Below are 25742 nucleotides of genomic sequence, written 5' to 3'. Positions count from 1 at the left end.
CTAATCTCCCAGGTCTACCTTCCCGCCGGCTAGAATATAAATTACCTGTGGGATGGCAGTCAGTGCGCTTAGTTTTCCGAAGTCTCCTTATGAGCCAGCGATTTAGATTCTAGCCGGCGGGAGGCACTGCAGGGAGATTAGTCACCCGAACAAGAGGCAATTTGTGAGGCAACTAATCTCCCCCGAATCTCCACGTGTGTGTCTTCCCTTAAGCAGGGCTGTGGGGTCATTATATAAATCATTCAACTCCGACTCCTCCGTTTATGGTATTTCCTCATTTTTTAAAGGAACAGTAACACCGAAAGCGGAGTGTATTAAAGTAATGAATATATAATTTACTGATACAACTTGCCCCCATGGCAACAAAGCAGCTTGTTTATATAAACTATAGTTGTCTTTCAGAAGCAAACACGCTGCTTTTACCAGTGCCTGCTAACAATATAATATATGTTAATTACTTTAAAACACTTTCCTTTTTAGTATTACTGTTCCTTTAATATAATATTGTAATTTCCATGTTGATTGAAAGAAGTATACCACATACAAGGCATTTTATTACTGCCAAAGCTAAAACATATAAATCCTTTGGTAATTCTAAAATCAAATCAAAGTTAAACTGTATAAACCAAAAACAATTGGGAAAACCTAAAACAACTTACAGTATATATTAATTGAACCTGGCATATAGCTGTATTGTTCTGAGAAGCATAATTGCTTCTGCCATATCCTCCTTCATAGACGCTCTTAAATCTGATTGGATTATATACAGTGCTTGTTTTTTTGAGGAGTCCGAGTAGGTACATTTTTGGCGACTCCAAATACCCCAAATTGCTCCCGACTCAACAGCTCTGCATAAAAGGTAGTCTACATATTAAATAAAGGTCATTGGATTAGTACCGTAGTAAAAGGTCATGAAAACCCACCTTAAAAAAGCACAGGGCCCAGTTTGGGTCTTGACCAATAGCTTAGGAAATCCAGGTTTAAAGAAATACAATACGTAAAGAACCCAGTTTATGAACTTGTTGTGGAAAAGTGTTCTGCGACAAAAATCCCCAGACAGTAAACAATATGAGTGTGTGTGACTCATCTTCCAGTATTTGTGTCCCCATTCAGATGCATCGCAGCGGGACCAACAAATGCTAGGAGATTCTAACACAATGGGAAACCTATGAGAGGTTATGAGCAAGTGAGTGACTAGCTTGTCTGGCACATTGACTGCTTATGCAAGGCTAAACCTGCTAGCCGAGTCAGTTACGTTCTCTGTGGAGCAAGCTCTTTCTCTTCTTTCCTACAGAATAACTGTGCTGTCAATAACAGTTAATGGCTTAATTCTCTCCCTTCTCAGAACAGGAAGCATTAAACAGCCCGTAGATAGGAAATAACTGGATGTGTGAGTGTGGCAGGTATCTTATCTGCATTCACCCAATGAAGTTTCCTTCTGGGATTAGTAGACTCAAGCACTACTTAGACTTTAATGTGCAGGGCAAACAATTCGCTCTACCCTTAGTTCAGTGTTTCAGGAAATTCTAAAGATTTTATACAAATACTGTAACATCGTGTACAGCAGGGGTAGACCTTTAGCTGGTGATCAGTAGATCTCAAGCCACTGTCGACAATCAGCTTGACTATATCATCCTCCTGTTTCATTCAGATATTTATTACATTGTTATATAAGAAATGATTGTTTGTTAAAGGGATTCCTACACTGTTTACACTGCAAATAATTCACACTACCATGTACAATTTCATTCCTGAACCACCAAGTGTATTTTTTTTCAATTTATAATATTGTCGTTTAGGCAGCCATCTCAGGTCATTTAGCCTGGTCATGTGCTTTCAGAAAGAGCCAGCACTTTAGGATGGAACTGCTTTCTGGTAGGCGGTTGTTTCTCCAACTCAATGTAACCGAATGTGTCTCAGTGGGACGTGGCTTTTTACTTATGAGAGCTATTCTTAGTTTCCTGATACAAGATTACAGCTGCCTGGTAGATCTGTTATCTGGTTACCTTCCCATTGGCTGCTGGGGGGAGGAAGGGAGGGGGTAGGTATCACTCCAACTTGCAGTAAAGACTGACTGAAGTTTATCTGAGCACAAGTCACATGACTGGGGGCAGCTGGGAAACTGACAATATGTCTAGCCCCATGTCAGATTTCAAAATTAAATATAAAAAATCTGTTTGCTCTTTTAAGAAACAGATTTCAGTGCAGAATTCTGCTGGAGCAGCACTATTAACTGATGCATTTTGAAAAAAAACATGTTTTCCCATGACCGTATCCCTTTAAATATTGCAATATACATTTTCTCATAAATCAATATTTAAGTAATTCTCCATGTAATTTTCCATGGAACAGAATGCTAACAATGCTTTTGTTGATGTAGATCATAATGGGACATCACGAAAAGTAGACCTTGAATTTACAGGATCAAACAGGGGAAGAAAAAATGTTTCTTTATCTATGAATATTTCTTTATCTAGGGACATTAAGTTGGGTATCTTTTGTATAAAGTATTACATGCATGGCTACTGTCCACTGGGTTTTACACAACAATTAATCGATCATCATAGTCTTGGATTTTAGGCGCTATTGGGCTAAAGCCACACTGAGCTGTGGCTACACCCAAAGCCACTGCGTCGGCCTGGGTGTACACGCATGGAGTAGATTTCAACACCGAAATGCATGTTTTACACGTTGAGAAACACTCATTACCCTAAAAGGGGTGTGTTTTTTTTTTTTTTTTTTTAAATTTCAGAGTAGAAAGACATCTGATGGTATCCCTGACCCCTATCCAGACCATCTCCTGTTTATCATTCTGTTTTCTATTTAAATATTGCCTGCTTGCTAGGGTTAGTAGAATCCTAAAAGTTAGCTAACCATTTAAATCCTAAACTCGAGCTGAAGAACAAAACATTAATTCAGAAAACTAAAAATAATCAAAAATAAAGACTAACAGCAAGATGTCTCATTCATGTTTGTCATGCTAAAGATTAACTACCCCCCTTTAATAAGTTAATTATGGCTTAATGCGCAGATGGAGAAGGGTGCAGCAAGCTATTTCTTTACTTTTCTCTTAAAACCGGCGTGTTAATGTGATGGCACAGCAAATCAAGGCTAACTTGTGGGCTGACTTAGCATGAACTGTATATGTAGCATTTAAGGGTCAGGACACACGCTCAGATTCAGGGAGATTAGTCACCCTGTGGAAAATGAAGTGCACAGCGTCGATTTACATTGTAGCTGGCGGGAGTCAGTTCAGGGAGATTAGTCGCCCCGAAGAAGAGGAGATTTGTCACCGGGTGACTAATCTCCACGAATCTGAGCGTGTGCCCTGACCCTACGTTTAGTTGAGCTGCATTTCAGATCACAGAACTATCATCAGGTATGAGATCTGTTATCCAGAAACCAGTTATCCAGAAAGCTCTGAATTACAGAAAGGCAGTCTCCCATATACTCTTATTTTATGCAAATAATCCAAAATGACTTTCTTTTTCTCTGAAATAATAAAACAATGCCTTGTATTTCATCCAAACCAAGATCTAATTAATCATTAAAACCAGCCTGCTGGGTTTATTTTATGTTTATGGGATATTCTAGTAGGTTTAAGGTATGAAGATCCAAATTCTGGAAATGTCTCTTATCCAGAAAACCCCTGGTCCCAAGCATTCTGGATAATAGTTCCCATACCTGTATGTATAATAATGCATTTGTGTCTGTAACTTGGTTGTCTTAAATACCATCCAAGAATCACTTTTTTTTTTTTGCTTCTGTCTGCAAATACAAAGTTCCTTGAAAGCCAAAGTTCACAAAAGAATGCAACCAAGCGAAGGAAAGAAGGTGTGTGAGAGGCTTGACACCTGTCTTGTTGTGCAGAAATAATATTGAGCTCCTCCTCACCTGCTGCACATGTCACAAGAGCTCCAATTTTTTTTTTGTTAACTAGCATAAAGCAACATTGGGATGCTCCAACAACTGACGATACCAAATTAGATTAGCATTGCAGAGTCCAGGACTTACAGTAGAAGTGCATGAAAGTCCAAGGAAACCAAAGATTCAGGCCAAAGGCATACAAATTGGTGACTGCAGGAAGAGCATATAATGGTGAAAATAGAGGTAACTCAATACGACTACAAAGGCGAATAAAATAAGGATTAGAACTAGTGCATAACATAGTAACACAGATATAACTAAATATGGATGTAGGACGGAAAATACATCTTTAAAAGGGGAAGTTTACAGCCTGAATCTACTCAACATCATTTTTGTCTATTGTTTTAATCCGTTATAATCCATATTTCTTGCACTTAACAGGAAAACGGAAGCTACTCTATATTTGGTCCTTGCAAATAGGTTATATGATTACCAGTATAAGACCTGCCTCCCTTCAGCTTTTTTTTAGCAGAACTTCAGTATGCTGAATCTGTGCTCTGGTGATCTAATTATGTACCTTGCAAGGACCAAGCATGGAGTAGCTTTAATCTCTCTGTCTGATAACTTCCTGTTTGTAAAACTCTAAGGGCACACGGGGAGATTTAGTTGCCTGGCAACTAATCGCCTCTTCTGCGCGGCAACACTCTCCCTGAACTGACTTACCTCTGCATTCTGCCTGCTATAATGAGAAAACGCCAATGCACTCGAGGCGTTTCGATTTCCAAAGTCGCCCAAAGTTGCCTCACGAGGAAACTTTGGGTGACTTTGGAAATCGAACCACCGCGAGTGCTTTTTTCGCTGGGGTTTTCTCATTATAGCAGACGGAAGGCAGTTCGGGGAGATTGTCGCCCCGCAGAAAAGGCGATTAGTTGCCAGGCAATTAAATCTCCCTGAATCTGCCAGTGTGCCCCTGCCCTTAGTACTGAGAGTAACAGATCTGGTAAGTTTCTAGATTAGCCTTCAAAAAGAAAGCCACAACGATTGTATTTAACTTAACTTTGTTTGAAGTCAGTGTAGCTGCTTTCGCATTTTATTGTATTGATTTTCGAAATGAAGCAGCAGTAGAACCGTGATAGCCATAGCAACTGTCACTGCTGCTTACTACTTGTTATGCTAGTGTATGACAAGTGTGCATCTGAATTCACATGGAGTGGTGACAGACAGTCCTCAAAGTCAATCGCTGAAGCATTTTACCTCAAGGGTTTGCTATCAACACTCCATATTCGATCACTAGTGTGGCAGACAATGGGGGGGGGGGGTTTATCCACCAACCTCGCCTGAGGACAGCAACAGACATAAATGCCCCAAATTCCAAGGGCTTAGGTTCTACACAAGGACGGCATATACTAGCATTATATAGTAAATAAAGTACCCCCTCTTGTAAAATATAAGGATATTCTAAGTTACAGAGGAGTTCTGTGACCATATAAAAACACAAGGCTGAAGGCCGAGTGTTTTTATACGGGTCTTGGAACTCCGAGGTAACTTCTAATATCCTCACATTTTGCAACAGGGTGTACTTTATTATAATATGCAGGTTTTAGTGAGTCATGTCACAGAAATTACATCACTAAACCCCGATTATAACAAGTGACATCACTAAGCACCATTAATTAGGATGTAATTTACAGGATTTGTAACTACAACTTGCACTTGCCATGAATATCCTGTACATTATATCATTCTGAACAGTGCTTAGTGATATCATTGGTTATAATTGGTGCTTAGTGTTATAATGTGTCTCTTGTGGTACACTGAAACTTATGAATTATAATTAATGTACCCCCTCCACCTTCCATGACCTCTATAAAATCACTCTGCCTTCTACTTTAAAATGGTCATGGAACTCCTTGGTCATTTATCCTTATATTTTACAATAGGGGGTACATTATTTATTATATAAAGCACAATATAATATCCCTCTGAGATAACACACTTCCAAACATCTGCCCTCCTTTGCAGTTAGGATAAGTACAGTAGCAATCTTCAGCTTTAAAAAACTCTCCATAAAAGAAGGCCAGATCCCACTGAAATACCGGAGGAGTCAGTCTGACCTGTACTTGCTGTGAGTCCTCTCCGCACCTGTGAGCATAAATGAGGGCCTCTTGTGTAAGTGATTCAGCAGACTGGCTCAACCAGATGCAGGGAGCAACCACAAAAAGTTGTTCTTTTATTGGCTCTAGACTCTATTTATGGCTCTCTGTTCTTTACATGCAGAGGCTTTGATGTATGGCAGTGCTTATTGTGTGTTTCTGTTTACTCAGGTATGTCTGGTGCCTGTACCACCTAGGGATGTTATCATGTTTAATTGGGCATATACAGTTCTGTGGGTGGCTCCAATTTTGTCTTTCAGTCTCTGTTCAATGTTGGAAACAGAGGTGCTTCGTACAACAAGTGTAGAAATAACAAGTCTATGAAACTGCAGACTCGCATTGGTTGTGAGTATTAGAAGGTAAACACTAACTACAGCACTTTAGCGCAAACACCCACTACACTGCTTAGGGCAGGGCTTTCCATAAGGGGCCACTCCACAGGGCACTTGGGTGCTGTGTATAACCTAAATGAACTACATAACAAACAGATCTATCCGGCTGTGGGAATCATTGCTCAGCTGTAGCACCCAAAGAATGGCTCTATTGTTCTTCCACAGCTGGTAATTGGGTTTAGTGTTAAACATTATTTTTACCTGTTCTATCCACATACCCTACAAGACTGATTTGATGTTTTAAATACCTTTATACGAAGAACAGGCGCTTAAAGGAGAACTAAAGCCTAACTAAAGAAGTAGCTAGAAATGTTGTACATTATGTTTTGGGCTTCTGTACCAGCCCAAGGCAACCACAGCCCTTTAGCAGGGAAGATCTGTGTCTCCAACGATGCCCCAGTAGCTCCCCATCTTCTTTTCTGCTGATTCACTGCACATGCTCTGTGCTGCTGTCACTTACTGAGCTTACGGACCCACTCACAATATACAGTACACATAGAATAGAAATGTTACAATATAAGGCTGATTAGTAATTAATACAGATAATTACTACATGGCAGCACAGAAACTAGTGCAATTAGCATCAGAATTTAATAATCAGCCCTGTAGCATTAGCTTATATTACAGGCCAACCTCATTTTCTGATGGATAATTTGCGACAACCCCTAAGCTTAGCTTCTCAACAGCTGTTCAGAGCCCACTGAGCATGTGAGTGTCACAGACAATTTCCAAGATGGTGACTCCCCTGTGACATGTTTGAAGTCCTGGATCATTGCTGCTATTGACAAGCTGAAACTTTAGGCTGGTGCAGTAAGATCAGTTTGTGAAATATGGCATTTTTAACCATATTAATTTTTAGTGGTTAACTGATGCTGTGGAATTCTTAAAATATCTCACATTATGTTTTTTGTGTATATTTAACTGCTTTGTGACTAATACAGACACAGAGATTCTTTTCTCATGGCAGATATTAATTCAATTGGTTTATCAGACAACAAGGTGCATCAGCAGGAATGTATTGTTATGCTGTCGTGGCACAATAACACATTTCTATACATTCACTTAAATTGCTTCTTGCGGGTTCTATGTTTAGTTATTTGCTAGAGGTATTTATTGCCTGGGAAGTCTGATTCCCAACAGGGGATTTATTGTCGCTAGTCATGCATATCCACATTAAAGCCTCACATGCTTCTCACTTGCACTGTTGCAAAGGGTATAGTCTTATTCACATTTCTCGTAGTTGTTGCTACCTAATATCTGAAACTTTCGGCTTTATATCTGTCTTCGCATCAATAATGAAATTATATAATTTTGTAAATATTTTATGCAACCGTATTCTTTCTATGTCCATGGGTTATTTATGTGAGTTTTAGGTATGAGCTCCACCATCGTTTTGCTCATTTAGACTAGTGAATATTTTAAAGCAGTCTTCTTTTATTCTCTTGTCTTATTTTATAAATATATTCCTATTCTAAATTAGGTTAATAGTTATATATGAGAACTTAAACACACAGTACTGCATATTTGCACTAATGTGTTTGAGGCAACCCCATGTTTCTTCATGCTAGTTATGCATTGCTGCTATTGCATTATATGCAGGGTCCCCAATCTTTTTTTTAACCTGGGGAGCAACACAAGCATGAGAAATGTTCCTTTGGGTCCCAAATAAGTGCTGTGGTCGGCTGTTTGCTAGCACCGATGTGACTGGCAGCCTACAGGGGGCTCTGTTTGCACCTGGGTTTTATGCAACCAAAACTTGCCTCCAAGCCTGGAAAAATAAGCACCTGCTTTGAAGACACTGGATTAACATCCAAAGGGCAAGCAACATTACTCACGGGCCAGTGGCTAGGGATCACTGTATTATATGCAACACACACCAGTGAAATTGCAGGTGGTAATTTGGATCACTGCTACATAATGACAGCTATAACTGAGAAGAACTTGGCCTATTTCACTCATTGCCTTTCTTGCTCTCTATTTGTAATATTTGTTGAGTTCTGCTTTATTTAGTTAGGTGTTAGCAGAATTTATATTAGCTAAACGTTCAAAGTAGAAGCTGCTTTAAAAGGCATTTATTTAGATGCGGTACATGGGCAGCTTAAAGGGGTGGTTCGCATTTAAGTTACCTTTTTAGTATGTCCTAATTCTAACCAACTTTTTAATTGGATTTAATTATTTTTTTTTATAGTTTTTGTTTTTTAATTTGTCACCTTCTTCTGAAACAAATGCTCTGTAAAGTTAAAAAAAGTATAATGCTTATTTTTATTACTCCTCTTTCTATCCAGGCCTCTCCTGTTCATATTTCAGTCTGTTATTCAAATCAGTGCACAGTTGCTAAAGTAATTTGTACCCTAGCAAATGGATTACTGAAATTGCAGACTCGTGAGCTGCTGAATAAAAAGCTAAATAATTCCGAATACTACTCTACATCATACTAAAAGTTAATTTTAAGGTGAAGAACCCCTTTAAGTAGTGCTGTGACCTTCTTAGAACTCTTGCAAAGTATTAGTACTCTGCAACTGGTTGACTTGCAGAATGCTGTACACAAATGCTTAGGAACATAGTTGTTCCTTGATGAATGGAATGTGCTATAGGTGGTGTAAATCAGGTCATTCTTCTGTTCTGTACTGTAAATACTGAGCCGGCTTTTCCTAGGAAAACCTTCTGTGGTTTGCACAGGTATTTGTGAGGAAGTTTGTCATAGATCAGATATAGGTAAGGGTGATGTTGTTCAAATAGAACTTCCTTCTTCCTGATAGTAATTATTCATAACCATTTGTTTCCAGGTAGTGAAGATGGATGCATCTCCCTTTAGAAGGGGGCAGTGGGCCTCCCAGTCTGTCCGAGTCACTGCAAGGGAACTGTCCCTTGTGAAACCAAAGAATGCAGCAATTATGGAGATTTTCTCCAAGTAAGTACCATGACTAATTTATATTCATTATTGCCATTTAAACTGCTTTATAAACCGGGAAACTCCTGACTATATCCTTTTTACTGCCTGATGATTTCCACACTTTCATTCCGGTTAACTGCCAGCAGATTTTTGGAATATTTTGCTCTTTCTCTGTAGGGTCATGTCCTGATGAAAGCTTTAGTTTTCCTAGGAAAACGATGTACTGTCTATTTCCCACAACCTAACAATAACTAGGGATGCACCGAATCCACTATTTTGGATTCGGCCGAACCCTCGAATCCTTTGCCAAAGATTCGGCCGAATACCAAACTGAATCCGAACCCTAATTTGCATATGTTTTGTGACAAAAAGTCATGCAATTTCCCTCCCCACCCCTAATTTGCATAGGCAAATTAGGATTCGGTTCGGCCGGGAAGAAGGATTCGGCCGAATCCTGCTGAAAACAGCCGGATCCTGGATTCGGTGCATCCCTAACAATAACTATACTTAAAATTACTTTACATTTAAAAAAAAGAAATGCTCTCTATCTCTAGTATAGAAAAACGTTACAAATTATACTTTTCAAATATTTATTTGCTCAAAAACACAACTGACTTGGTTCTCCCAAAACACTCTAATACCAATTTTGTATAGTTCTATGGAGATTCCTAATACCGTATTGTCAATTTACCATTGTAGAAATAGTTATACTTTTGATTGCAAGCCAAAAACAAACCACAGAAAACTCATTTATTTTTGGAATGTACACATTGATGCATTCAGAATGTCTTTCTGCCCCCAGCTTACCAAACTGCAAAGCTTTTTTTTTTTTTTTTTTTTTTTTTTTCTTTCATTGTAAATCTTTTCAAAACTTCCAATTTTACAGCATCTTTTCCATTCCCAACCCTTACTACATAGGATAAAAACCATAATAATATAAAGTTTCCTCGTGAGGCAACTTCAGGTGACTTAGAAAAAACGAAGCGATCTGAGTGCCATCCCGCCGGCAATTTACATTCTAGCCGGCGGGAAGGCATTCAGGGGAGATTAGTCGCCCAAAGAATAGGCGATTTGTCGCTGGATGACTAATCTCCCCCAGTAGCCATGTGTGCCACCACCCTTAAGGAGTGTGCTTTGGCTATATGAACACAACAATGTGTGCGCAGGAAGATTCCTATAGTGATGAGGAAGACTGGTCTCTGTACACACAGGCGTGCCGCATCCTGCTTTACCACTCCCAGGGAGGTTTACCAGCTTCCTACTGTGCAAACACCTAAACCCTCACCAGTCGCACAGAAACAGCACAGCTGTTAAAGGGGCTTGTGCTGACCATACTTTTGCCTAGTATTTAAATCACAATCTGTGGTTGGTTATGTCTTGATCAAAACTGGGAAATTGAAGCTACTTCATGTTTGGCACTTTCAAGGTAGATAATTACCAGTTTATAACCCTCTTGCATAATGGACTTCTACTCAAACAGTTGGTGAAGAGAGGGGGTTGTGTAATAGTAATCTAATTATGAATGTTAGAAGGACCTAACTTGGAGTACCTGTCAGATTTGCTCACAGTAAATTTTAGCTTTGCAGTGCTGTACATTTGTGTGGTTGTTCTATGTCATTAATATATATTCTTGGCTACTGCATCAGTCCCCTACCACTCCCAAACATTCTCATTATGCCCCTTTTTTATCCTCCCAAGGTATCAGAAAGCTGCTGAAGAGTCAAGTTTTGAAAAGAAGAGATCTGTAAGTACTTGTTGAGTAAAAGCATTTGGTTCCACATGTCGCATACAGTTCAGTGCATACATTTGATCAGCCATCATTGAAACTGCCATCGCAGATGTACCCTATTGTACTGCGCTAGTATTTAATTTATTGCATAAAAGTAAATAGTTCCTTTCTGTTTATGTATTTGTTATAGATAACCATGCCTCCCAACTGTCCCATTATTAGAGGGACAGTCCTTCTTTTGACAGCTCAATCCGCAGTCCCTCATTTAGGACTAGTCCACACGTGGAGATTCGGGGGGATTTTATCTCCTGGCGACTAATCGCCTCGTCTTTTGAGCGACTATCTCCCCGAACTGCCTCTGCGTTTTTCCCCATAGGTTACAATGCAAAGTCGTCTGCGCTAATGCACACGCGGCGATGCGTTTTCAATAGTTGCCCAAAGTTGCCTCACTGAGGCAACTTCGGGCGTCTATAGAAAACACAGATCGCTTGTAACTTAATTAGCTTTTGGCAGAGCGCCTAGAACAGCCACAGCAGCAGATAAGATACCTTTTGTAACAATTTCGAGATAAGCAAATAAGTAATTGTAACAATATAAGCTAACCAGTCCCTTGGGAAAAGTTAGACTCACAGTTTAAAGGACAATTCACCTTCATTAGCAAAACTGTAATAACAAAAAAAACAGAAATATGTTCAAATCCCGCTTTAGGTAATGTTCTAAAGTTCTGATGCTTGTAGTCTTGTAGTAACCAATCATCAGAATTTACTGGTCTGCAGTAATTTTAAAATATAAAAGTCAGCATCTCTGGCTGCTATTGGTTACTACACCTGGCCAGAGGTTGCACCTATTCTAGATTCCCCTAATGTTTTGAAATGCTCCTAAAGCTGGCCATAGACGCAAAGATCTGATCGTACGAATCGAGGATTCGTACGATTTTCGAACCGTGTGTGGAGAGTCCTGACATTTTTCGTCCGGCGGAGATCGGTCGTTTGGTCGATCGGACAGGTTAGATAATTTGTCGGCTGCAGATAATATCTCTGCGTGTATTGCTGATCGTACGATTTTCAGTGGGAGACTGTCACTAGCTTTGGTTGGACGTAGACATCGTACGATTGCTGTCAGGGGCAGAACATTGCTGATCTGTTCTTTAACTATTTTATTTGATCTGACTGGTAAGACTTTGATCTGAATGGTTAGTGGCGGGTCGGGAGATGGGAAAGTCCGATCGTACCATGATTCGTACGATCGGATCTTTGCATCTATGGCCAGCTTTAGCTTTGGAAACAGGAGATAGTGAATAAAAATGTTCTCTCCCATTTCTAAGGATGTCACGCCAGTTGCTATTTCAAGGAAATCATTGAACGGCACAGGCATTTCTGTGGCGTGTTAGGTGGTGTAGATATTAAGGGGTGTGTATGTATAAAATTATTATGATGCAGGGTTGATTGCCTCCGTGTTTGACTAAGTCACTTCCCAGACTCCAGTGTGGCGAATGGCAGGTCTTCTCCTTCGTAAATGCTCTTGGTTGGGGGTCGATGTTGGAGAGGCCCAGGGGGTTGGCAGAATACAATCTTATACCTCATCCTCAACTCCCCTTTCTTAGAAACCTTTATTAGAAACTTTCTGCCAAATTTCACATTGATACACAAGGCTGGGCTGTAAACTGGGGTTGTAGAGTGATAGAACGATCGATTGTTTAGACATGAATTATATTTTTACTTTGCTATGTGTTGCTTTTGTTTGAAAATCACTGAACTCTATCTGTGGCTGAATTCTGTTCGTGATTTCCACTAATGCTCTTTATCTGTCAGCACAAGTATGTGCTCTCCTTTCTGTCTTCAATTAGTGCCCAATTACATCTTTTTCTTGGAAACTTCCATTCATCAACTGAGCGTCTCCTATTCATGTTATTCTTGGCAAAGTAACTGCCCTGCATTTTCACACCCAATCTGCATAATAACATAGAGAGGTTAATAAGAAAGTTCATGAGGTTGTGTCTGTGTGCTACCAGTTCAACCTCACAAGGGAAATATCTAGTCGTGTCCCTGAAACTGTTGATCCCCCACAGCTGAGAGGTGGGTTGCTCACTGTGCTAATCATTACCATCACCGTAATCATCCATCATATTGTAGATGCAGTCCCAAAACGATATACATATGTAGTGGCTCATAGTCTGCCACCTGTGTTGAAGTGTGAGTTGGCCTCTGTTCGGTATACAAATATGATACCTGGGGTTTTCTAGAAAAAAGATCTTCTTTGATCTACTTTGGATCGTCGTACATTATTTCTACTGGAAGATCCCTTAAACATTATTTAAACCCAATAGGATTATTTTGCCTTTAATTGTATCTTAGTTGCGATCAAGTGCAAGGTACTGTTTTATTATTACAGAGAAAAAGGAAGTCATTTATAAACATTTGGATAGTTTGAACAATATGGAGTCTGTGGGGCATATTCACTCGGGAAATTCGCCAGCGACGGCTTCGCTCACATCGGCACACTTCACCAGGCGAAAATTCGCCAGGACAACGCTAATTCACTAAAATGCGAAGTTGCGTCCAGGGCGCTGAACGATGGCGAAGTTTTGCTAGCGTTAATTCGGCAAGCAAAGCGAAGTTGCGCTAGCGTTTGCTAATTTGCATATGGCGGGAAGTCAAAGTTCATTGGACGTATATGTTGCAACAAATACATTGCACTACTCAAGCCCAGGGAACCTTAATAAAATAAAGTTGTTATATTGCCCTACACATGAGCCCAGTGTATAGTTTATGTGCCAAATGTTAGGAAATGTAGGGGGAGGCAGCCGGGAACCCTAAAAAAAATTTACGATCTTTTGCAGCCTATCACCCTGAAAAGTCGCCAGCGTTTTTTAGGACTTGGAGGAAGTCCTATCTACTCTATTGCACTTCTCCTGGTCTGAGGTGGCAAAGGCAAGTCTGGCACAAGAGGTAACGGTCATTAAAATCTGCATCATAGTGAATTTGCGTAGTTACGTCCATTCGCCAGACTGAAAATTCGCCTGCCGTTAGAGTGCGAAGCAGCGCTACAGTCTTATCTCCTTCGCTAGCGAATTTACACCAGTGGATGTTAGTAATTCAGCAAAGTCCCGAAAGGACGTCACGCTGGCGAATTTTTGCCAGCGTTGGTCACTTTGCCCTTTAGTAAATTTGCCCCTATGGGAGACCGCCCTTCCGTAATGAGGAGGTTTCTGGATAAGGGATTTCCGTATAACGTAAACCATACTGGTATACACCCAAATCCTTCCACCCTTTCAGAAAAAAAGAAAGGCAATGGCACTGTTTGTGTGTAGTGACCAACACAAATAGAATCCTCTCTTCACTTTATACACGGAGCGTATTTTGGCAAATGGCATTTTCTGTCCAAGGTCTGCCCCATGTTTGCAGCAACAGATGGATCCATTCATATATGTATGTTACTACACACACTGGGCAACCTCTCCAGAGGCAGTGAAAATAACATTAGCTTTGGTGTTCTTTAGCAGGGATATAATTAGATTTTATTATCCATTTAAAACACCTGACCTTCTTAAAACTAGAACAAAGTAGTAAACTCCCTTGTCTGTTGAATCATTCCTCCTGTAATCTTCAGTTTAAATGAAATGGATTGTTTTTAATTATCCCTATAAACCGCTAAACCACTTCTGCTACCATAATCCTATGGGCTGGTGCTCTCTTTATGCAACTATGTAATTTACTTTATTACTATAAAAAATAACCTGGAGGTGAGCATAAATCCACCCATGCTGTGCAAGGACATAACTGAATGAATCCAGCACTCAGTGGGTCTGCTGCATGTACCTACGACCAACAGTTTTTGGGACCAATCACTTCTTCCGGTTGCCACATTTGGAATGCTTCAGGGAAATTTGTGTATTCAGGTGCTTTGTAGATAATCTTCGGACAGGTATAGGATCCTTTATCGGCAGATAATCGTAGTACGGGTATAAGATCCTTTATCCTGAAACCTATTATGCAGAATGCTTAGAAATATGGGACGACCTCTCCCATAGGGGTATATGTATCAAAAAGTGAAGTTTGAGATTGCCACAGTGAAATATCGCCACTCTCCATTCATTTCTATGGGATTTTTTAAAAGCGTATTTATCAATGGGTGAAAGTTTTTCCTTTGATAAATACACCTTTCAAAATCCTATAGAAATGAATGGAGAGTGGCGGAATTTCACTCTAGAGCGCTGTGGTGATCTCTAACTTTACTCTTTGATAAATATACCCCATATTTGATTCAAATTATTAAAAATGCCATTTTTTTCTTTGTACAGGTTTTGGAGTTGTTATCCAGAATGCTCGCGACCTGGGGTTTTCCGGAAAATGGATCTTTCTTTAATTTGGATCTTCATTCCTTAAATCATGTAAACATTAAATAAACCCAATAGGCTGGTTTTGCTTTAATTATATTTTAGTTTGGATCAAGTGCAAGATACTGTTTTATTACAGAGAAAAGGGAAATTATTATTAAAAATGTTGGAGTCTATGGGAGATGGCCTTTCCGTAATTCAGAGCTTGCTGGATAACGGGTTTCCGGATAAAAGAACCTATACCTGTAATAATAAAACAGTGGCTTGTACTTGATCCCTTATTGGTGACCAAAAAATCCTATCGGGTTTATTTTATGGTGGTATTTTTTTTTTTTTGTAGTAGGCAAATTATGCTGATTCAAATTACGGAAAGACCCCTTATCCAGAAAACCCCAAGCGCTCTAGATAACAGATCCCATACCTGTACAACTACATCAACCTTGGAATCCTTGGAGCCTTTTTGGGTTTTGCATAAGATTATTGGGATAATGGAGTGTGCAAAGGGTATGTTGCCTGTTTTTAGCCTATAAGTACTGCTGTAAGACTAAAGAAAAGACTGAACTCATTTGTGCTGCTGCCATCTGGACTACTATCTCATATGTCAGGAGGCCCAGATTCATTTTAGGACCCAATAATTTGGCTATAATTAATGATGTAAGTAATGGTCTATTGAGGAAATACTTTTTCACTGTAGTTAAGCGGATCATTTGAAACGCGCCCTTATTAGCATGGCTTCCCATTTTGGGGGGATGCTGCTTAAAAGTTTAAAGGGATACTGGGAAAAAAATCTTTTTTTCAAAACACATCCGTAAATAGTGCTGCCCCAGCAAAATTCTGAACTGAAATCCATTTCTCAAAAGAGCAAACAGATTATTTTATATTCAATTTTGAAATCTGACATGGGGCTAGACATTTTGTCAATTTCCCAGCTGCCCCTGGTCATGTGACTTGTGCCTGCACTTTAGGAGAGAAATGCTTTCTGGCAGGCTGCTGTTTTTCCTTCTCAATGTAACTGAATGTGTCTCAGTGGGACATGGGTTTTTACTATTGAGTGTTGTTCTTAGATCTACCAGGCAGCTGTTATCTTGTGTTAATGAGCTGCTATCTGGTTACCTTCCCATTGTTCTTTTGGGTGACATCACTCCAACTTGCCGTAGAGGAGTAAAGAGTGATTGAAGTTTATCAGAGCACAAGTTACATGACTTGGGAAAGCTGGGAAATTGACAATATGTCTAGCCCCATGTCATATTTCAAAATTGAATATAAAAAAATCTGTTTGCTCTTTTGAGAAATGAATTTCAGTGCAGAATTCTGCTGGAGCAGCACTATTAACTGATTCATTTTGAAATTTGGTTTATTTTATGTTGGAAATTGGTTTATGTTTGGAAGGCCTAAACATAAACCAATCATAGCACCTCTAAAGCTGTTTGTAGTTGAAGAGAACAGAATGGGGACAGAGAAGAAAGGAGGGCCACACTGCAGATTTATAAATCTCATTTTAATTAATATTCTGCACACATGAGTAATAAATCTAATATCTTTGAAAAAAAAAAAAAAGTAATAGCTGTCTGAGATATGTGTGGTTTGTATGGTGTTGCTGGAGCTTATCTGTGCTGCCAAGCACACTCTTATTTACATAGCTCTGCAGAGGAAAGCCAAAGTTCAGCAACTTGCCAGATTTCTTGAAATCTGACGCATTTACAGAATTAGGGATGGGTTAAATACAAATCTGAAAGATATCTTGTGTGTTCTGGCCTCTTTTTTTAAAGGGGAAGTCCATCTTTTTATTAACTTTTTTTTTTTTTTTTGCTATGTTGTAGATGGGCCTATTCTAAAGGAGTTAGAGATGGGTCCTTATTATTTTGCATGTTCATATATAATTGGATTTCATCTAAAGCAGTTAAGAAATGGAAGAAAGGGATGGTATAGGTGACTTTGGAAAATGAAGGTTGTTTCTTGACCCTTCGTGTGTGAATGAAATTGTGTATGCCAACTAGATTAATTTGTGGAAGTTATTCATTCTGGTGAATTTATAATATGTGTTTAGTTAGTCTGTTCCGCTGTCCATGCAGTTTCTGGACTGTTTTTTGTGGCATGTTTGGCAGCTGCATTGAACACTTGGGCATGACCTACACCTATACATTTCCATAACAACTTAAAGGAGCAGTAATAACAAAACATTTGTGTTTTAAAGTAATGAAAATGTCATTTACTGTTGCCCTGCACTGGTATAACTGGTGTGTTTGCTTCAGAAACTCTACTATTGTTTATATAAACAAGCTGCTGTGTAGCAATGGCAGAAATTGAAAAACGACTATATGGTACAGGTTAATTAGTGGATAATAGATAACACCATTATGTTCTACAGAGCTTATCTGCTGTGTAACCTGAGCCTTTTCTCCTTTGAATGGCTGCCCCCATTGCTACACAACAGCTTATTTATATAAATAATAGTAGTGTTTGTGAAGCAAACGGCAGTTTTAAGAGTGCAGGGCAACACTGCGTTATATTTTTGCGTTACTTTAAAACACTTTTTTTCATGTTACTGTTCCTTTAAAGTGCATGGGCTGCTGCTTATTGGCCTGTGTATATAACCCTCAGACGGGTTTGTGTGTCCAATATCTGGACAAAAACTGAGCAGATATTGATAGAACAGGTTTCAAGAACCTGTTGGGTTGAGGACCTCATTGGCTCGTTAATGTGGTCCTTGCCCCAAAAGCCGGCATTTACCGTCATTGAGATCAGATTGTTTGACCCAAGGGCCTCAGGCCAAACAATCAGATCAGCCCGACATCGACCACCTCAAGGTGGACATATAGGTAGAGTTGCCAATTGCTGGTAATATGTAATACCCTTTAAAAAAAGCCCCTGGCCTGCCCCCAATTCGAAAAGAACTTACCTTTTTTCCAGCGATGTGCGATGTTGCTCCGCCCCTTTTGTGGCATACCACATAGCTCCGCCCTTTTAGCATCACAGACCGCCCCCTTTTGGTGCCCGCCCCCCACTGGCTGGTAACATTTTTTAATAAAGGTGGTAACTCTACATATAGGGCAAAGATCCACTCGCCTTGGACCTCGCCAAAGGAGTGGATCTTTAAATATATGGCCGGCCTTAATCAGTGTTTCGGCCGAAACAAGTTAAGCTAAAAAAGGGAAACTTCTGCGGCACCCTCACGGTGCAGGAAAATGTTTTGTTTTTACTGCTCAAAAACACAATGATCATTTTTATTTTTAATCACCTGACCAGCGATAGCACCAACTGGGTCTGGCAAGTTACAGTTGCTCTTTGAAAGGGCACTTGCGAGGTGTTTTGCCAGCAATTGCACCTTTTTCTGTTGCCCTTAAGGAAACCATAAGGCAACCAGGTCCCACCTATGTGTATAAATACATGTTTACCTCCTGTTCATGATTAAATAATAATAGAGTTTAACTCTTTATGTGCATTGATGCCCATTGCCAGTACTGAGCTCATGGACTGCTACATGATTGGATCATACTAGAGTTTGCCAATTTGTGGCTACTAATAGTCGTGATGAGTCACCGATATAAATTTGTGCTACAATTACTCGCCAAATCGATACATTTGGTGTCATAGGTCATTCCTCTTTTATGAGGGGTTTCATTGTCCACACTGCTAGACATACAGCATTAAGCCTTCTGAAAATAGAAGGTGCAGTCATATGAAAAAGTTTGGGAACCCCTCTTAATTCTTTGGAGTTTTGTTTATCGTGGCTGAGCTTTCAAAGTAGCTACTTCCTTTTAATATACACCATGCCTTATGGAAACTGTAGTATTACAGCAGTGACAACGTTTATTGGATTAACAGAAAATATGCAATATGCATCATAACAAAATTAGGTGCATAAATTTGGGCCCCCCCAACAGAGATATTACATCAATACTTAGTTGAGCCTCCTTTTGCAAATGTAACAGCCTCTAGACGCCTCCTATATCCTTTGATGACTATTCGTCCATACAAAATCTCTCCAGTTCAGTTAAATTTGATGGCTGCCGAACATGGACAGTCTGCTTCAAATCATCCCATAGATTTTCCATGATATTCAAGTCGGGGGACTGTGACGGCCATTCCAGAATATTGTACATAAATGCCTTTGTAGATTTCCAAGTGTGTTTAGGGTCATTGTCTTGTTGGAATATCCAACCCCTGTGTAACTTCAACTTTGTGACTGATGCTTGAACATTATCCTGAACAATTTATTGATATTGGGTTGAATTCATCCGACTCTCAACTTTAACCAGGACCCCAGTCCCTGAACTAGCCACACGGCCACACAGCATGATTGAACCTCCACTAAATTTGACAGTAGGAAGCAGGTGTTTTTCTTGGAATGAGGTGTTCGTCTTCCGCCATGCAAAGAGATTTTTGTTAGGACCAAATAACTAAATTTTTGTCTCATCATTCAAAGCACTTTGTTCCAAAATGATTATGGCTTGTCTAAATGAGCTTTGGCATACAACAAGCGAGTGCAGAAAGGGCTTCTTTCTCATCACCCTGCCATACAGATTGCGCTGAATTGTAGAACGATGTACAGATACACCATCTGCAGCAAGATGTTCTTGCAGGTCTTTGGAGGTGATCTTTGGGTTGTCTGTAACCATTCTCACAATCCTCCTCATATGTCACTCCTGTATTTTTCTTGGCCTGCCAGACCTGGGTTTACAGCAACTGTGCCTGTGGCCTTCCATTTCCTGATTCCATTCCTTACAGTTGAAACTGACACTTTAAACCTCTGAGATAGCTTTTTGTAGCCTTCCCCTACCTTTTCTCATGATTGGACACACTTGCCTATGAAGTTCAAGTAACAAGCTAATCCAACCAATTTGGTGTTGCCAGTAATCGGTATTGATCCGTTACATGCATTCAAATTAGCAAAATGACAAGGGTACACAAATTTTTGCACAGCCAGTTTTTCACATTTGATTTAATTTCATACTGAATACTGCTTCACTAAAAATCTTTGTTCAGAAAACACCCCAGTACTCGGATGTCCTGGGAAATGAAAGACATACCCCTGTTATTTTTTGTTGTTGTTGTTGAAAGTGGAGTAAATTATTATGCAGGCTGAGAGGGGTTCCTAAACTTTTTCATATGACTGTATTTACTTACCTCGTGCCATATACATAGCACTGCCTTAATACCAAAAAGTATTTAGCGCTCGCATAAGGCATTATGGGTGGAGATATGCAAATCACTCCTTTATGTCCCTTTGCATCCAGAAATGCAGGTTTTATAGCACAGATACATCCAAATAATTTGGAGTCATGTATTTAAACTTGCAGACAGCCTGTTTCCATCTTGTTAGATCTGATCAGTTTTGAAACCGAAACCATAAAAAAAACAAAAAAACCCCATAATTTATTTGTTGTACTGAGCAATGTGCCCCTGGTACTAAAACTACCCAGTTTATGCCTGCGCCGTGTGTCTTTGTACAAGCAGCATGTTAATCTTTCAGCAGTCACATCTTTGGAATTTGCAGGCATCAATCTGTGGAGCTTCCGGTGAAGCTGAAAGCAAAAGGGCAGGGGATTTATAGTTCATCTGTCTTTAAGCATCCTCAAGTCATTAAAGCGCTATTCTTAAAGGAACGGTAACACCAAAAAGTGTTTTAAAATAATTGAAATATAATATGCTGTTGCCCTGCACTGGTAAACGTTGTGGGCTTGCTTCATCAAGGCTACTATAGTTCTCTGTAAACAAGCTGCTGTGTAGCCCAGGGGTGCAGCTATTCAGGCGGAAGGAAAAAAGACATTGGTTTGCATAACAGATAAGCTCTGTAGATTACCAGTTTATTCTATTACAGGGAAACCTCCCGAGCCACCTCTGAATTTAATGGCAGACACCTGTTAAATGCAGTTATTGGACCAAAAATTGCCATTTTTGTATTTTTATGCTGAAAAGCAGCTGCACTAGTGACAGGGCTTTCCATAAAAGTGTATTAAGTACCTAGCCTGGTTAGGATGAGACGGGCTAAAAGGAGCCAAAAAGCCCTTCATGTGCAAGACATGCAGCATAAGTCCTTCTGAAAATAGAAGGTATTTACTTGCCTCGTGCCATATACATAGTGCTGCCTTAATACCAAAAATGAAGTTAAACTTTCACATAAGGTTATTTTCTATACTATACATTTTAAATATAATGTGCCGTTACCATGCACTAAAAACATACACTACGCGGCCATTCCAGAAAGTACCTCAGGGTGGTGCTATAGAGCCTCACATTGAAGCAAAGCAGCAGCAAACCCAGGCAGTTGCAGTGTGCAGGAATCTTCTGCTTGTCTTGTAATTTTCTTTTTTTTCTTTTGATTATTATCACAGTTATGAGGGCATATTTATCAAGAAGTAAAACTAGAGCTCGTCACAGTTACCCAGAGTAAATTCCACTGCTCTGTGTCATTTTTCAAAGCATATTTATTAAAGTGGCAACCCACTTAAAGAAATACACTCAAAAATCACATGAAAAATCACTGAAAAGAGAGCCGTGGAATTTCACTCTGGGAGACCATGGCAAGATTTAGTTTCACTTTATAAATTTGCCCCACTGAGTCAAACTGCCGAGTGGGCTAAAGTGAGCAGTGTAGCTGCTTCTCTATTATACAACATATAATTGCAGTGTTAAACACTGGGTTTCCCCTTCCAAATGGAATTTTCCTAAATGTTGCCTAAATTTGTAACTTAAAGGGGTGGTTCACCTTCAAGTTAACCATTATAGAATGGTTAATTCAAAGTAACTTTTCAATTGGTCTTCATTTTTTTTTATAGTTTTTGAATGATTTGCTGCCTTCTGACTCTTCCCAACTTTCAAATGGGGGTCACTGACCCCCTCTAAAAACAAATGCTCTGTAAGGCTACAGATGTATTGTTATTGCTACTTTTTATTTCTCCTTTCTGTTCAGGCCTCTCCTATTCATATTTCAGTCTCTTACTCAAAACAGTGCATGGTTGCTAGGGTAATTTGGACCCTAGCAACTAGATTGCCAAAATTACAAAATGGAGAGCAGGTTAATAAAAAGTTCAATATCTCAAAAGCCATAACTAATAAAAACTAAAAACCAATTATAAATTGTCTCAGAATATCACTCTCTACATCATACTAAAAGTTAAATCAAAGGTGAACAACCCCTGTTTTTAGAAATATCCAAAGGGCCCATGGATTGCAACAGATTCTCTTTTCTTTTTTTCACTTTGACAATGCCACCATGTCACCTTGTATTTGTATGTACAGGAGTCCAAATATTGCCTGCTCGCCTTGCTCTCAACTCATTTGAAAAATGTTAAAACATATATTTTTTTAAAGGCTTGTGTACTTAGCCAGATAACTGAGTGAGTGCATGCCATGTTTATAAAGCAGAAATATGCTGTATTTCAACTTTTACTCACGTGGGTATTTAGCTGGTTGCTGTTATGTTTCATTCCCATTCCTCTCCTCCTCCCCCTTACAGAAATTCCTTGTCATGCCAAACATTCTTCTGCTGATTGAATGTGGGGTACATTTTATAGGAGTAGAGGGTTACTTGAGCCCTGGAAGGATAATAAATCTTGCAAGGACTGCCTGATATATGCACCCATAGGGCAGGGGCATGTGGGCAGATTCGGGGAGATTTAGTCGTCTGGCCACTAATCACGACAATCTCCCTGCCTGCTATAATGAGAAAACGCCTGCGCCAATGCATTCGTAGTGCTTCGATTTCCGAAGTCGCCCGAAGTTTCCTCGTGAGGCAACTTCGGGCGACTTCGGAAGTCGAAGTGCCGCGATTGGCACAGGCATTTTCTCATTATAGCAGGGGGAAGGCAGTTCGGGGAGATTGTCGCCCTGCAGAAGAGGCGACTAGATCTCCCCGAACTGCCTTCCCCCTTCTATAAGGAGAAAACGCCTTGCGCCAATGCCAAGAACTCTCCTCTCCGCAGTTAACGTTTATATGTTATAGAATGGTCATTTTAAGTCACTTTTCAGTTGATCTTCATTATTTCTTTTTACAGCTTTTAAAATATTCACCTTATTTTGACTCTTTCCAGTTTTTAAATGGGAGTCACTGACCCCATCTAAAAAACAAATGCTCTGTAAGGCTACAAATGTATTGCTATTGCCACGTGTTATTACTGCTCTTTCTCTTAAGTCTCCTTCCTATTCATAATCCTGTGTCTTGTTCAAATCAGTGCATGGTTGCTGCTAGGTTAATTTGGACCCTAGCAACAATATTGCTTGAATTGCAAACTGGAGAGCTGCTGAATAAAAAGGAAAAAATGCAATAAAACAAAATGACAACCAATTTCAAATGATCTCAGAATATCACCTGCTACATCAGCCCTATAACTGGTCGTGGAATCGTGTGTCTAGTTACAACTGTCATTTTGGTGTAAGACGGCTAGCAGGGTGCTGGAGTCTCTGCCATTTAATAAGGCGAGAGACTTATATCCTAATTTAGCTTCTAATACCTTCTAATTCTATAAAACCTTAGAGGTTTCCACTCGCCAAGCTGGATTTCCCAGCCGCAGAAGCAGCAGCAAAGCAGAATAAAGAGGTCCGGCTTAATTCTGCCCAATAGAAGTGCCCTGGTAAGCAGACTGCTAATTGTACCCTTGCAGATGCACACCTGCTATTTGTGTTTGTGTATGTATAGCGTGTTTGTACAGTGTATATTTGTGTGTGTTATATAGTACATCTGGTTTGATGCTTTATCTGGACCTTGGATATTGTATATGAGCAGCTTTGGACATATCCAGTGAATGGAGATTACTGTAGTATTGGACTTGTATTGATCTTGATGTATGTTTGCACTTAAACATGTGAATTTGAGGTGTTTTTATTGCACCCATTGTGGTCTTAAAGGGGATCTATTGCAATAACGAAAATTTACTATAAGCTTCATTTTGCTGGAATAAGAAACTTTCTAAATATAATCAATTAAAAATGATGTACCATTTGTGAAATAATCAAGTTAATCTTCCCCTCAGAGCAGCCGGTCTCTCTTCATTCTGTCTTCATGCAGTCGGTGGAGTCAGTTTTTGATTGGCAGTTAGGTCTAATACATCTTTAACCCAGGTTCTCACTCTTTAAAAATAAATGACTGATGGAAATCCTTTTTCTTTGAGTGCAGGGTATGTTATTTTGTTTGTGCTGGAGTTGGTTATTTGAGTTATTCTGCTAAGGAAAGGAGCCCCTTCTTGAAGGCTTATTAGACCTACCTGTCCATCAAAACCTAACCCAGACCTCCGCATGAAGAGTGACAGGTTGTGGAGAGTGAGACAGTGAAGGGTAACTTGATTATTTCTTAAAGGAGAAGGAAAGGTTAAAACTAAGTAAGCTTTATCAGAAAGGTCTATAGAAATGCACCAGTAAACCCTCAAAGTAATGCTGCTCTAAGTCCTCTGTCAAAAGAAACACAGCATTTATTTGCTTTTATTGTGTACACATGGGCTTATGTATCAGACTTCCTGTTTTCAGCGTAAACCTCCAGGGCAGGGCTTGAGCATGCTCAGTTTGCTCCTCTCCCCCTCCCTCCTCCCATCCTTGCTGTAATCTGTGCTCAGAGCTGTAAGTGAGCAGGGTGAGACTCAGGCAGGAAGTGATGTCACAGCAAGTTTAGCTTTCCTTCTCCTTTCAATGGTACAGAATTTGTAATTGGTTGTTGAAAGTGTCTTATTTCAGTGAGAGGAAACTTACATTCAATTTTTCATTTTCGCGATCGGCCCCCTTTAAGTATTGTGTATTATTTTGTCTCGATTCTCATTATAATAACACTACTGCCTTGAAGCACTGGTGTCCTAGGATTGATTCCAGCAATGGCACTGTGTGCAAGGAGTTGGCTTGTGTCGGATTTGTACTCCAGAACATACAACACCAACAGTAACACCAAAAAATGAAAGTGTTTTAAAGTAATAAAAATATCAGATACTGTTGCCCTGCTCTGGTAAAACTGATTGCTTCATATAATAAACTATAGTTCATATAAACAAGCTGCTGTGTAGCAATGGCGAAATGGAATAAAAGACTATATGGCACAGGTTAAATAGTGGATAACAGATAACTCCATTATGTTCTACAGAGCTTATCTGCTGTGTAACCTGAGCCTTTTCTCCTTTGAATGGCTGCCCCCATTGCTACACAGCAGCTTATTTATAGAAACAATAGTAGTGTTTCTGAAGCAACTCTGAACTCTGTCAAATGATGCGGAATATGATGGAAAAGTATAATTAAAGGATGATAATGGCTGTGTACATGCAGGCGGTTTTCCTCTGCCACTGAACTTCCGTTAGTTTCTCCGCACGTGAATGCTGGGAGTGTATGGGGATTACCTGTTGAAAGATTTTATGTTTGATACTGGGAATCGTGGGGATTACCTGTTGAAAGTTTC

The 25742-nt window shown here is 39.7% G+C and overlaps 1 protein-coding gene across 2 annotated transcripts in view; it reads left to right on the top strand.

Moving 5' to 3' along the window:
- lima1.L (LIM domain and actin binding 1 L homeolog) overlaps window positions 1-25742 on the top strand; it is a 57015-nt gene that overhangs the window by 4463 nt on the left and 26810 nt on the right. Inside the window, 2 exon segments of one of the 2 annotated variants that reach the window (NM_001094929.1) lie at window positions 9199-9323; window positions 11004-11049. In NM_001094929.1, coding sequence (NP_001088398.1) covers window positions 9208-9323; window positions 11004-11049 — 162 coding nt within the window. In that variant the 5' untranslated portion in view covers window positions 9199-9207. 2 annotated transcript variants of the gene reach the window in all.

Source organism: Xenopus laevis, chromosome 2L (genome assembly GCF_017654675.1).
Source record: "Xenopus laevis strain J_2021 chromosome 2L, Xenopus_laevis_v10.1, whole genome shotgun sequence".
NCBI lineage: Eukaryota > Metazoa > Chordata > Amphibia > Anura > Pipidae > Xenopus > Xenopus laevis.
This window is presented reverse-complemented; position numbering and strand designations above follow the sequence as displayed.